Source organism: Phragmites australis, chromosome 3, assembly GCF_958298935.1.
Source record: "Phragmites australis chromosome 3, lpPhrAust1.1, whole genome shotgun sequence".
NCBI lineage: Eukaryota > Viridiplantae > Streptophyta > Magnoliopsida > Poales > Poaceae > Phragmites > Phragmites australis.
The window spans coordinates 45,759,336-45,774,355 of NC_084923.1; the positions used below are offsets into that span (position 1 = coordinate 45,759,336).

Below are 15,020 nucleotides of genomic sequence, written 5' to 3' on the forward strand. Positions count from 1 at the left end.
TTCCGATTCCAAGAAAAAAATATGATACTGGAAATGGTTTCAACAGTTTTTGACTGTTTTCAATTTTCAATTGTTTCCAACTATTTTCATCTCTTTCTCCTACCGACCACACAACACTCATACATTTAAACCTATTCACATAGTGTAATCAGTGGCATCCTCGTAGTTAAATTATGCATAGGTTGTCAATTGCTTCACATCAATGATTATCATTGAACTTTGGTTCGCTCCTACACTCCTCCTAGATTGATCTTTGGCCAGAAATGCAAATTTGCACTTGCTTTTATTTGACGTACTATCAACAGTTTAATATCGCTCATCTGCACTTTGAAGTTATTTTCAAAATACATGTCTTATTACATGTCTTATCATATAAGATATGTCATATTATCATATATAATATAGACTGTAGTCATGTTTTGTGTGATTTTATTGAACTTGTCGTATGAGATGTGTGACTTGTGAGCTACAATTTGGTATTTTCGTTCAAAATTATTGATTTTCGATTTATATTGTCACATTACTTATCCGATAATGCCGTTTTTGATTTTCCGATACAACCAATGTTATATCCGTTTCTGGTATTATCGTTTTTGATTTTGTTTCCGGAAAAAAATATGAAACTGGAAACAATTTTAGGATTTCTGATTGTTTCCGACCACTTTCACCCCTAGTCCTGAAGATCCTGACTCGGTCATTCATCGGGCTTGAAGCCATAAAAGCTCCAAAGATACAAGAATTTCAGTAAAGAAAAACAATACTGAGATTGCTCTTGAGCCTTGACTTAGCTTTTTCTCTCGTATTCCAATGCCATGAGAACCTTTAAAGGTTGAAGCAAAGCCATCTCCATAGGCTTTACTCAAAGACTCTTGCCTGCTTTCGCATCTGATTAAACTAGTAGTTTCCCCCAGGATTTCTGTAACCTGATGAACCACAAGTTCTAGGACCAATGTTTCTATAGGTACAAAACAACAGACAAATCAATCTATCCAGAATGATGTGCAGATCTCTTGTACAAACCTGATGGCTCGTGTCATGACAAGCCTGCACCGTAACACACACCTCTGAACTATTTGCAGTACCAGTCAAAAAAAGGTGGTCGTAGTGCCGTGCTGCGGTGAACCCCAACCTTTGGCATTGCTTTTGTGCCTTTTGTGTGCCCTCCATGCCATGGCATTGCCAGGTCCATCTCCAGCAAACGCAGGGCACGCCCACGCACTGCACTGACATGCCACCACCGACACGAGTACAAAGTTAAAAACTTCAGAGCACTCCTTGGCATCGAGTCGACAAAAAAAGTTGCCTGGATCATATGGATGCTAGCTTCAAGGAGTGAGAAATGTTTTGGGTAGTGGATAAAAGGAAAAGAACAGTCTTTACCACGAGATTCCTTCATTCTTCTCGTTGTTAGTACTTAATCAACGGGACTCGCGGTGAGTTGGGTTAAAATATTTTGCGTTCACGTTATCGAGACAGTGTCTGAATCTTTATAATACTCGGATGCTGTTACTACAATTAGATAGTGCTACTAGCTAAGTGGTGAAATTATTTTGTTTTGAATGGGAATTTCTTGTGAGATGTTTGAAACAATTTCATGAGAATGGCCTGGTTGAGACATACCAAACACATGAATGGCACAGAGTAGTACTCGTGAAATGTACTCTTACAACGATCAGTTTTATCTTCTACGGCAGCACACGAATATGATCATCAGAGACGATCTTACAGGTAGAGATTGTACTAGAACAGTGGTTAAACAAGGAGAAAGCGAGTACGGGGGGTTCGGTAAACAAAGGTGGAGGATACGTGCTTTTGAGGCAAGCAGAACGGCATTCAAAAACCAAAAACTCCATCTTGTCTTCGTCTTCCCCCACTTGGAATCCTTTACTCCCACCAAAAACAAAACACCAGCACAGGACACCACTATTGCAAGCTCTCCCCCTTCTCTGATTCCCACAACACAAGCCACACACATCACTCTTCCTACCAAGAAATGCCCTAGCAGAGAGCCAGAGATTGGAGTTTTTCTCTCTGTTACTGCTGTCTGCTTCTCTCTTGGAAGGGTCATTCGATGCACGGGAGGAAGAAGAACACACGGGGGATGGCTCGGGAGGAGCAGCAGCAGCCGCCGGCCAGCTCCAAAGGCCAAGCATGGCAAGCAATTGCTTTCATCTCCTTGTACCAGCTTAAGCGACTGCGAGTGATTTGTTGTTCTGTGATCTCTGATCTGCGCGTCTGTGTTCGTCAGGTTCTGCACCACAGGATTGCCCAGCGATGTAGTGATCGAGGTGGGCGACATGACCCTCCATCTTCACAAGGTTGGTGAATCTTGGTCTCCATTCCTTCAAAAATTCCGATTTTTTCCACTCTCTGTTTGATCCCCATCTGCTAATCGTGCCAACGTCTCTATCGTGAGTTAGTGCGGTCCATTTCTTGGTCTCAAGCTGTATAAAGTGCGAAAAATTCTGCACTCATTGATCCCAAAAGTTTGCTAAAGGCGGTTCCTTGCTTGCAGTTCCCGCTAATGTCGAGAAGCAAGAAGCTTCACGACCTCATCACGAACAAGGAATCACGCGAGGCCAAGCAGAGAGAAAGAGGAGGAGAGGAAGAAGAGGATGCAGGGGAGATCAGAGAGGAGGAACTGGTGCTGGAGGAGGACGAGGAGGCGGACGTGCACCGCATCCGCCTGCCGGAGTTCCCCGGCGGCGCGGAGGCGTTCGAGCTGGCCGCCAAGTTCTGCTACGGCGCCAAGCTCAACCTCACGCCGGCCACTGCAGCGCCGCTGCGCTGCGCCGCCGAGCGCCTCGGTATGTCCGATGACCACTCCGACGACAACCTTGTCTCCCGCGCCGACCGGTTCATATCCCAGACCGTTCTGAGGAACCCCAGGGACGCCATCCGCGCCCTCAAGTCCTGCGAGGGCCTCCTCCCCCTCGCCGACGACCTCGGCCTCGTGTCGAGATGTGTGGACGCCGTTGCAGCCAAGGCTGCCGCATCCACGCCCACCGCGCTCTTTGGCTGGCCCATCGCCGACGATGCCAGGGCCGGCGACCGCCAGCGCCGCAAGAACAACGCCAGCGCCGGGGCCACCTGGTTCGACGACCTCGCCGACCTGTCCTTGGCCACGTTCACCCGTGTCATTGCCGCCATGAAGGAGCGCGGCGTCGCCCCCGAGGTCATTGAGGGGGCTCTCATTGCGTACGCTAAGCGGTCCATCCCCGGGCTATCACGCTCCGGCAGGCACGTCGGCGAAGGGGGCGCCGCCGCCGCCGCCGCAGCCCCGCCGTCGTCGGATGGCGACCAGAAGGCTCTTCTCGAGACCGTCATCGCCAACCTCCCGGTGGAAACCATCAAGAGCACTGCCCACACCGGCACGGCCGTGGGCTCCACCACGGCGCGCGTCCTCTTCGGCCTCTTGCGTACGGCGAACATCCTTCATGCATCAGAAGCTTCCCGCGACATGCTCGAGCGGCGCATCGCCGCGCGGTTGCCCGACGCGGCCGTCGAGGACCTGCTCATCCCAAGCTACTCGTACCTCGTGGAGACGCTCTACGACGTGGACTGTGTGGAGCGCATTGTGCGGTACTTCCTGGAAGGCCGGGACGCCGACGAGGGCAATGAGGAGGACGGCAGCGAGGCGGAGACGCCTGGCAGAGATGCTAGCAGACGAGCCATGGTGGCTGTGGGAAGGCTGATGGATTCGTACTTGGGCGAGATCGCGACAGATGCCAACCTGAAGTCGGACAAGTTCTGCGACCTCGCCTGGGCATTGCCGGACAGCGCCCGCGTGTACGGCGACGGCCTTTACCGTGCTGTCGACATCTACCTCAAGGTACGGGAGCATTGAGTCCATGTGAGCTTGTTGTTTGCAGAGTTGCAGTACAATGCCGGTGCTGATGACTGGTCTTGTTCGTCCGTTCTCTGTGCAGGCTCATGCAGGGCTGACGGAAGAGGAGAAGGAGAAGGTGAGCGGCGTGGTGGACGGGCGCAAACTGACGCTCGAGGCGTGCACACACGCGGCGCAGAACGAACGCTTGCCGCTGCGGACGGTGGTGCAGGTGCTCTTCTTCGAGCAGCTCCAGCTACGCCGAGCCATCGCACGGACGATCATGGCTAATGAAGGGGGAGCGGCAGCGTCAGGGGAGGAAGGCGGTGACAGTGACGGTGGCGGAACGTGGCACGTGGCGGCACGGGGCAACCAGATGCTGCGGCTGGACATGGACAGCATGCGGAACCGGGTGCAGGAGCTTGAGCGCGAGTGCACCAGCATGAGGAAGGTTATCGAGAAGATGGACCGGCGAGGCGGGGCAGCCGTGGACAGAGGAGCACCGTCAGCGGAAGGGAGGTGGGGCTCGATGGTGACGAAGCGGTTTGGGTGCAAGTTCCCAGCGCAGGTCTGCCAATCACAGCAGCGGACGGTGGTGGGACGGCCTCGCCGGCCACGCATTGAGCAGAGCCCCTGAAGCCATTACACATCATAGCTTCCACTTCTTTGTTCTGTTCTCTTGATTCTTTGCTTCGATTTGTGAAAAAAGTTGAGGGTTTTCTCAGCGCGGGATTGTGATTTTTACCATGCTTGATCATTGAATTGCGTAGTAGCCGTGCACAAATTGTAATTGGATGTCATTTTTCTGGCCAATGCATCAAGCCATTATTAGTTGGCTACGCAAATTGTTTCATCCTCCTCTTGCCACTTACAAGTATAGGAATTCACAAGCTTTAGTCAAGAACTTCAGCTACGGCAATGGAGGAAATGCGTGTCAATTGCAGTTGTGGAGGAGAAGGCCCCTCACCAGTAGTCTCAGCAAGCTTGTTGTCCCTGACGACCATCTCGCGGCCGGTGACCTTGGCGATGAGCTTGACCGCGTTGTGGCAGTCCCCGCAGATGCGCAGGTTCTTCGTGACGCGGAGCGGCGTGCCTGGCGGGGTGCTCACCAGCCCGAACGCGATGGCCAGGCGCTCGCTGTGGTACATGAGCGCGCGGGCCTTGGCGTCCTCGTCGATGTCGTGCATGACGTGGCTCGTGTCCGGCACGTACCCCGCCGAGCGGATCTGCTCGTGCAGCCCCCGCACCTTCTCGTACGCCTCCCGCCGCTTCGCCCGAACCGCCGCGTCCTCCTCGTTCCCCTTCCCCGGCTGCTGCGGCGGCCACCTCGACGACCCGTCGAGGACGCGCCGCGCGTCGCCGCGGGCGCCGAGCTTGACGTACAGCGTGGCGATCCTGTGCAGGACGGGCGCGGGGATCACGGACCCGGACGTTGAAGAGAGCAGGCGGTGCACTCGCCTGAGCGCGGCCAGCGAGCGTGTGTTGGCGCAGGCCTGGAGCACCGCGGCTTGCTCCTCGGGCCCGAGCTCGGCCGCCGCGCCGCCGCCGGAGCCTTCATGCTGAAGCATTTCGTCGAGCAGGCTAACGGCGGCCTCCGGGCTGAGTTCTTGGCACAGCGTCTGGAGCTCGTCGCGGCCGAAGCTGAAATTTCTGGTCCCCCGCGGGACGGTACTCGCGACGGAGACGGTGGTCCCGGGATGCGCGGAGCAAAGCAGCGTGTGCCTGCGGCCGCGGTGGTGGCGAGACACCGTGGCGGTAGGTCGGCTCAGGCCGCAGATTCCGACACGGGTGGCGCCGTGGCGGCGAGAGTAGGGGAGCCGCGAGCTCGGTGCCGCAGGTCTCTAGGAGACGAGCATGCTAGCCAGTGGTGTGAGTGCGAGGAGCGGGTGGGGACGGGGACGCGCGCAGATATCTTCGTCGGGGAGGCAGCCGCAGCCAGGTAGGCCCATGTGAACAGGCTGATGCTAGTGTTCTGTTGGGCCCAACTCTGTTATGATACAGAAAAGCCGATCCTAGATCAGAAGGCCCAATCTAATTATGTCGACCACTGATACAGAAAGGTTTTTTTAACTGTGAGACCTCATTGAGTATTCAGAATTCATGAATGAACTTTCTGATTCTTATTTGCAATTCTAGATTTCTTTGATCTTGTTCTTGCTCACTTTTCCGTTGCTTGCATGAATAAAGACCTTAGTTCTCAAGTAGATCATGCTTCGGCGTGATCAATAACACTCTGAAGTTGGTGTATGGATTGCTAAGATGCAACATCTGGTAAGGTCAAGGGGTGGGTGCCCAAATTGCCAGAGGGATAATCATTAAATTTATTATTATGTAATAGTACAGCTTGTAATAATATAATAATTGTAGTACCCAATAATATTCTGATAATGTTCTTATGAATATGTACACTAATGTAATGTGAACATGTGTGATTAGGGTATAGCTATAAATAGCTCGTCCTATTTACGTGATAGCATGAACAATTAGTATCCAAAAATACATATTCATCATGTTATGATAGCATGAATTATATCAACTAATACTTGTGCTAACAGTAATAGTCTAATAAATGCAGCTCTGGCAGTTCGCTGACGCTACCGAGCCAAATCTATACACTAATATGAGCAGTGATAGCTTTCCCCTTTGCTACATTTAAAAGAGGGCAACTGAAGGGTGATTCGACTTTCGGCGTCAATTTAGATGGCTCCTCGTTGCCTCTGGCGATCGTTCTGATGTTGGAGGAGGATAGGAGCTACGAGATCGACAGTTCATGTACATATCTATTACTTCTATCTTAAGTTTAGGAAGGTTAGTGTCGGTGAATCAGGAACCAGGGGTCCCCGAATCTCGAGGCCAGGCCAGCAGTTTGCCACGTGGCGCCTTCCCACGATGATCATCTCCGCGAAATACGAAAAGACTAAGTCCGAGGAGGGGGTGCTCGGGGCCATGAACAGTGGTCCCCGAGTACTCGAGTTCCCTGATGATCTGCAAAGGCTAAGTGCCGGAAAGAGAGTGCTCGGGGTCATGAACAGTACCCCCGAGCACCCAAGTCCCCCGACGACCAGAAAAGCCGAGTACCGGGAAGTGTGTGCTCGGGGCTGCGAACAGTGGCTCCCCGAGCACTCAAGGACCCAAGGAAGTAGTTCCGGAAGAGAGTGCTCAGGGATATGAACAGTGACCTCCGAGCACTCGGTTCCCCGACGGCCCAAGAAGTCCTTCGCCGGTGGCCCCCACAGGGGTCCAGCGGTGAGGTGTTAGCCTGTGAAAGGCCCGATGCCGCATTTAAGAGGGCGCGTGGCCTGTCACCCCCAACTGCTCCTGCCACGCTCGGTGTCAGTTCCTGCCACATCCTAGCAGGAGGGCGTGGGGACATTTAATACACGGGTCTCATCCCGCGTCATCCGGCGCGCCTCGGGATAGCATCGCAAGGCCCAAGGCGCCCCGCCTGCCACCCTGCTGTGTCAGGCGAACAAGACCGGGCGGGCACGCGGGGCTGCTCTGTCGCTGCCCGGTGGGCCCTCTCCATAGCGCCCGTTGCCAACGCCATCATGACAACCAAGACAGGGCGGGGGCGCGTTTTCAACCCCCCGTCACATCGCGCAGCAGCCCATGATGACTGCCTTTCCATTTATGGTGATTTGGAACTCGTGCCCTCTCTTTCGGGGCATGTTACCGCCGGCGAGTATTTAAGAGAGCCGGCGGGCACGGACAAAAGAGAGGTTTTTTGGAGAGAGGCTATCAGAGACTCGGATATACATTCTCAGAGGCTGAAGAATCCAGAACGAAGACAGAAGAACACCTCAGTATAAGCATAGAAGCTGAGACCACCGAAGAACAACGAGCCCAAAGCTCTAGGATAGACAAACATTCTTGCAACCAGCAACATTCCTGAGAGACATTCTCAGGGCATTTATAGCATCCACACAGGAGTAGGGTATTACGCTCAGTGCGGCCCGAACCTGTCTAAAAACCTTCAGTGCATTTACTTCTTTCTGCATTAGATCATTCCATCTCACCTGCCATCGCATTTACACCCATTTATTTCTCCAGCAAACATATTCAGAATCATCCCCCCAGCCGAATCTCAAAAAGGGGTCCCTCCGATAGGAGTTCACCCTCCGACATGACGACCGAGTTCGGGCTAAGGTGCGCCAGTTGGATCCCGAACGTGTCGAGGATCTGGAGGAAGAAGGTTGAGAACGGCGGCACCAGCCCGACCGCCACAAAGGAAACAAAGATGACGATGCGCTCTGGCCGGTCTGTGACCGGCGGGAAGCTCGCCGGTGCCACCACCGAGGCCTCCCGCTGGCCCTCAGGCACCATCAACTTGCGGACCTTGTCCACCCCCTCTTCGTTGACGATTCTTGATTCCGGCAGTATGCTGTCGGGTGTCTTGTCGCGACGGCTGCCTCCCGCTCTCGGCATTGTGTCGGGGTGGGGGATATGCTGAAACGGTAGGGGAAGAAGGGTGCGCTATTCGCCTAAGGGAAGGCAAGAGCTCTGGAGCGCAAGGAAGAAGAAGAAGGCTCGATCCCGAAAATAGCGTAAAGGGGCAACGGTTCGCTCCCCTTCTCCTTTTATACCCCAGGATTTCAAACGACGCCTGCTGCGGCGCGCTCGGCAAGACGAACTTCCTCGGCCGGCGCAACCGCCAGGCGAATCTACCTCGGGCCGCGCAGATGTCAGCAGTCGTCAGGCGCACTTCCCTCGATCTGCGTAGTCGCCACGCACGCCGTCTGCCTCGTTATCACGCGCCGCCCGCCTCGTTATCACCCGCATCGGCAGTCGGCTGAACGCGTGTCCGTTCGGATCCCCGTTGGGCCGTACCAGAAGCCTGGGCCGGAGAGGCCAACGCCTAAAAGCACGCCACATAGCGTCGGTGCTGGGTTCGGCCTCGATAAAGACGAAGGCCCCATTTGCAGTTTCTGGGCCATCGCCTGCCAATGGGCCTGGGGGCTGCTGTCGGTGAATCAGGAACCAGGGATCCCCGAATCCCGAGGCCAGGCCAGTAGTTTGCCACGTGGTATCTTCCCGCGGGGATCATCCCAGCGAGATACGAAAAGAATAAGTCCCGGGAGGGGGTGCTCGGGGCCATGAACAGTGGTCCCCAAGTACACGAGTTCTCCGATGATCTGCGAAGACCAAGTGCCGGGAAGAGAGTGCTCGGGGTCATGAACAGTGGCCCCCCGAACACCCAAGTCCCCCAACGACCAGAAAAGCCGAGTACCGGGAAGGGGGTGCTCGGGGCTGCAAACAGTGGCCCATGAGCACCCGAGTACCCCGAGGACCCAAGGAAGTAGTTCCGGAAGAGAGTGCTCAGGGATATGAACAGTGACCCCGAGCACTCGGTTCCCCGACGGCCCAAGAAGTCCTTCGCCGGTGGTCCCCACAGGGGTCCAGCGGTGAGGTGTCAGCCTGTGAAAGGCCCGATGCCGCATTTAAGAGGGCGCGTGGCCTGTCACCCCCAACTGCTCCTGCCACGCTCGGTGTCAGTTCCTGTCACATCCTGATAGGAGGGCGTGGGGACATTTAATGCACGGGTCCCATCCCGCGTCATCCGGCGCGCCTCGGGATAGCATCGCAAGGCCCAAGGTGCCCCGCCTGCCACCCTGTTGTGTCAGGCGAACAAGACAGGGCGGGCACGAGGGGCTGCTCTGTCGCTGCCCGGTGGGCCCTCTCCACGGCGCCCGTTGCCAACGCCATCATGACGACCAAGACAGGGCGGGGGCGCGTTTTCAACCTCCCATCACGTCGCGCAGCAGCCCATAATGATTGCCTTTCCATTTATGGTGATTTGGAACTCGTGCCATCTCTTTCAGGGCACGTTACCGCCGGCGAGTATTTAAGAGAGCCGGCTGGTACGGACAAAAGAGAGGTTTTTTGGAGAGAGGCTATCAGAGACTCGGATACACATTCTCATAGGCTGAAGAATCCAGAGCGAAGACAGAAGAATACCTCAGTACAAGCACAGAAGCTGAGACCACCGAAAAACAAGGAGCCCGAAGCTCTAGGATAGACAAACGTTCTTGTAACCAGCAACATTCCTTAGAGATATTCTCAGGGCATTTATAGCATCCACACAGGAGTAGGGTATTACGCTTAGTGCGGCCCGAATCTGTCTAAAAACCTCAAGTGCATTTACTTCTTTCTGCATTAGATCATTCCATCCCACCTGCCATCGCATTTACACCCATTTATTTCTCCAGCAAACATATTCAGAATCATCCCCCCAGCCGAATCTCAAAAAGGGGTCCCTCCAGATCTCTGCGATAGGAGTTCACCCTCCGACAGTTAGGATTAGGTTTGGCCATTGCGAAAGCATCGTGTAGTCCATCGGTGATGACGGCGTCTCCATCTAGGGTTTAGTCCCTCTTCGCTAACTTCGGTGACGATGACATCTCTTGCAATGGTCGAAAGAGGTTAGTTCTGCTCCGTCTTTTGGCGAAGGAGATACAGCTTTTGTTTGTCCCCAAGTTTGGTTTGTGATTTTTGGGCTGGTGACGTTGTCCCTAACAGCGAAATGGTTTTCTGTTCAGATTAGGTTGGAGCTTATACGACGAGTCGTCGTAGAGCTTCTTCTAGGCTATTGCTCCTGCTTGAAGGTTGTGGCGCAAGTTCCCTTTCTCGTCTAGCGAGGTGGCGACCGATGCTCAGTCAGTGGTTTAGATGCGTCCTAGTGGAGCTACGGCGTTGGATGATGCAACATTTTTCAAGGTTTGGAGCCTTTTGTTGGGGAGGAAGTGGAGCTAACTCCGGTGCCAGAGGTCGTCTATGATAATGGCGATCGGAGAAATTGAGCTCGTTGTTGGAGAAGACCCACAAAGACTTTAATGTATTTTTTATTTTTCTTAGGGTTTTTGTTGCAAAATAGGGATGTATTGCGCTACTTTATTAATATAAATCCATCCCTTTGAAAAAAAATCTACACATTAATACTCCCTTTAATCATAAATATTTGTGGTTTATGACTTTTTCGTGATTTTTGACGTGCAACTTTGACCATTATTTTCTATTGAAATATAGTTATAATATCTAATAAAAATATGGTATGATGAAAATATTTTTATAGACAAATCTATATGTGTGATTTTTTACTTTCTAAACTAAATAAACTATTGATGGTTAAAGTATTAAAAATTTAACTAAATTTTGATCAAATGACAAATATTTATGATCCGATTGATGGTTTAGGTGGAGGCGCGTTGTCACTGAATAGAGATGGCCGCATCAGGCAACGCCACGCCATAATGGCCATTTGTGGAGTCTTTGAGAAGATCGAGACACTCTGACACCATGATGGTCTTCCCGTCACCACGACGTGTACAAAACGAGCACCTGCCTAACGTCGCTGCATCATTGGTTACGCGGTACGCCAACGAGCGACCGGCTCGCGCGCCTGATCTGCCGACGCGGCACCACCCGTTGCTATCTAGGGGCTAAACTGATGAGGGGGCTCAGCTCAGTCAGCCCTCACATCATAGCGTCACGATCACTGAAGAATGGACGCGTCATGGAAGCTGGCATGGCAATCCGGAGGTGGAAAAGGTCAGGAAAGCAACAAAGAAAATGTCTCAAACATTTTGGTTGTCACGAACTAGCTTAGCTGGTTAAGATGCGTATGGTATTTGTCTATCTAGATATATGAGTCTCGAGAGTGGGTACGAATGCATGCATATAAAGGAAATGTTAGACTTAAAAAGGATAGATTCCGCATATACTCCATCTTTGTATTGGATCAATATAAGAATATCCTTCCTAAATTTCTATCCAAACCTATTGATCATTAATTTTTATCCAAATCAGGTTTCTATTGATGTCTTTAATAACATATAGTTTCCTATAGACAAGGAGCAAAGAAGAGAAAAAAATGAATTTTGTTTTGGATTATTTATATATATGTGTATGTATATATATACATATATGTATGTATATATATACACATGTATATACATATATATGTATATACATGTTTATATGTGTGTCTATACACACACACACACACACACACACATATATATATATATATATATATATATATATATATATATATATATATGTCGTTATGTTGGTATAAAGACAATAAGTTTTTTTTCGATTCAAGCGACACAGTCAGTGCAAAACAGGCATGTTTTTTCTTGGAGAACGTGCGTGGAGTACAACATTCCAACCGAGTTTCTACGGTACTTTGGACTGAAAAACAAGTGGCACCAAACGGCAACACACCAAAATGAAATGGAAAGCTAATACTCGCGATATGAAATACAACCCTACTGCCAAGGACATATCCATCGGACTAACTCAACGACCTAATCCACCTCCTGCAGCGACTCCTCCGGGCAAGAAGCTCCACGAACTTGGAAGCATCGTGGTTAGCATACGGACTAACGCATTACAACGGACGCGTCGTGGAAGCTGTCAATCGAGAAAGGGGGGAAATAACGAAACGTCTCAAATGTTTTGGCTGTGATGAGGAGAAGAGTGAGCTAGATTACTTAGGATGAGGATGTATGGGTGATCTGTTACTGGCTTTTCAGGTTTCGAATGGTTCCCATTCGGCGTCTCCTGCATTATTGGTACGTGCCAATCAACAACGACAACGATATCTAGGTCTATGCGTTCAAGTTGGCCACGATGGTCAGATAATTAGCAGTGTACAGAATGAGCTTGTGTTCCTTGCGTGGTGCACGTAGTGGCACGTCTGCTACGCTGTTTGAAAACACATTTTGTTTCGAGCTGACGACATTAAACTACTGCCCTGTGGCATCTGTAAAGAAACGTAGGACCAGATCTGTCACTTTTAAACGAGTCATAAGCAAGTCGATGAACAATCTCGTTATATGATCTTAGCTCTTACCATCATTACTTACAAAGTAGAAAGCACATCTTTATCAGTACTCCATTATCCACGCCGATAAAATTATCATTTGTAAGCGGGCTCGAGTCCGCGAAGCTGATCAAGAACTGAAGGGAATTTTCCGAGTAAACCAATACTGATTTGTAGGAAGATATAACTTCACATGTATTTATGTACATATGACTTATTCCGTCTATCTATTTTATTCACATAATATTCATCTATCGGTTAGTTTTTTATATAATTTATGATTTATTTTTAAATTATTTCTACACGAATCTCAATATAAATAAATTGTCAAACAACACCCACAGTGTGGGACTGAACCAATGTCTGAAAACCAGTTTCAGCTTTTGGCATCGGTGCTGGCCACTGTGGTATGTGATGCCTAGAAAAATATCCCTGGCATCGATACAAGTCCAAGCTTCGGTGCCTACCGATAAAGATGAGCTGTGAGCCCAAAGGTAAGTGTAATAAGAGGGGAAGATAGAACATGATAAGAAATAAAAATATGGCATTCAATATCACACAAGTAAGTGTAATAAGAGGGGAAGATAGAACATGATAAGAGATAAAAATATGATATCCAATTAAATTGTAGATCCTGATTACGAAAATAACAGTGATGCGTACAAAAAACTGCAACGAAAGAAAACTAGCATCGGTTTGATGTGACAATGACGTGAATTTTCAAGTCTATACTGTGGCTGACCTTAATACGACGTGCGTCCGGATAGGATAGTGGAAATTTCCGTTACTCGTGGTCTTCAGAGCTACTACAGATTTGATTTCCGTAAACGTTGAGAAGTCTCATCTTTATGTTATGTATGGAGTCTCACTAGAGTTAGCTCTAACCACAATTCTATCTATTTGACTTAGGGGAGGCTGAGATTTAAAGATGCAGCTACTTCATTTTTGAAAGGCAGTAGCTACTGGATAACAATTTTAAAAAACTTGTTTGTCAAAGATGGTTGGAGACGAAAGGGAGGAGACTTGCAAATGCTTACTCGATGGATAAATGGTATGACAGCCTCTGTGACACTAGGCAATTTATAAGAGGTGGCACAGACAACAAAGTGGTGAACAGAACAAACTCAAAAAGGACCTGCTATCTTAGCTCACTGCTCTTGATGACAAAGCAGACTCTAAAGGCTTATCCAGGGTGGATTGGGAAAGTAGATACAGACTAGAAGGTGACCTGGAAAAAATTATCTTCATGGAGTAGATTTTCTGGAAGCAGAAATGTAGAACAACCATAATTAAAGAAAGTGATAATAATACCATATTTTTCCATTTACTAGCCAATGAGAGAAGAAGGAAGAACTTGATCATATCTATGGAGACTGATCAAGGTCATATATCCTCCCAAACACAACTCATAGATCACATCTATGACTTCTACAAGAAACTTTTTGGAGCTGACTCAAGAGAGGGTCTAAGGTTAACTGATTCCTTCTAGGATAACCATAGTAGTTTGCCAACTGAGGTAATTGGTACCTTGGTCCAGCCTTTCTCTGCCAAAGAAATTGAAAATGCTTTCACGGATATGAAAGATGACTCTGCACCTGGGCCCAATGGATTCACAACCACTTTTTTCAAAGTATTCTGAGAATATATCAAAGATGACATCTTGGATATGTTCAAGGATCTGTATGCTGGAAGGCTCGATCTTAAGAGGCTCAACTATGAGGTGATAACTTTGGTTTATAAAGTTAAAGATGCCAACACCATTAAGTAATTCAGATCTATCTGTCTCCTCAATGTGGATTTCAAAGGTTTCACCAAAGTACTTACCAATAAGCTCACTCCAGTAGCAAAGTAGGTTATTGGACCAAGTCAAACAGCTTTCATCAAGGGGAGAAATATCCTGGAGGGAGTGGTAACTCTTCATGAAGTTATCCATGAGCTAAAAAGAACAAAGAAACAAGGATTGTTGGTTAAGATAGATTTTGAAAAAGCCTATAACAAGGTAAAATGGAGCTACCTTGAAGAGGTCATGCAAGGGAAAGGGTTTCCCGCATGTGAATTGATTGGGTTATGCAATCTGTCGAGGGATACAGAGTGTGCATTACCATTAACGGCCAAAGAGGATCTTTCTTCAGAACCTACCAGGGTCTAAGGCAGGGTGACTGTCGGTGACATGGGAACCGGGGGTCCCCGAGTCCTGAGGCCAGGACAGCAGAGTGCCACGTGGCGCCCTCCCTCGGGGATTATCTCCCCGAGGTCCGAGAAGACCAAGTTCCGGGAGAGGGTGCTCGGGGCCATGAACAGTGGTCCCCGAGTACCCGAGTTCCCTGAGGACCGGAGCAGACACAGTTTCGGGAGAAGACGCTCGGGGCC

At 49.9% G+C, this 15,020-nt stretch overlaps 2 protein-coding genes across 2 annotated transcripts; one reads left to right on the forward strand and one right to left on the reverse strand.

The window, feature by feature from the left end:
* The first annotated feature begins 1,703 nt into the window (after window positions 1-1,703).
* On the forward strand, window positions 1,704-4,622 carry LOC133913397 (BTB/POZ domain-containing protein At5g66560-like). The gene is made up of 4 exons (XM_062356538.1): window positions 1,704-2,154; window positions 2,249-2,318; window positions 2,516-3,832; window positions 3,930-4,622. Exons 1-4 carry the CDS (start codon window positions 2,072-2,074, stop codon window positions 4,461-4,463), a joined length of 2,004 nt encoding a protein of 667 aa, XP_062212522.1. The 5' UTR covers window positions 1,704-2,071; the 3' UTR covers window positions 4,464-4,622.
* A 4-nt stretch (window positions 4,623-4,626) lies between these two features.
* LOC133910782 (uncharacterized) lies at window positions 4,627-8,251 on the reverse strand. Its single transcript, XM_062353052.1, has 2 exons — window positions 8,162-8,251; window positions 4,627-5,667 (listed from the first exon to the last, which is right to left on the reverse strand). Exons 1-2 carry the CDS (start codon window positions 8,249-8,251, stop codon window positions 4,720-4,722), a joined length of 1,038 nt encoding a protein of 345 aa, XP_062209036.1. The 3' UTR covers window positions 4,627-4,719.
* Between the last annotated feature and the right edge of the window lie 6,769 nt (window positions 8,252-15,020).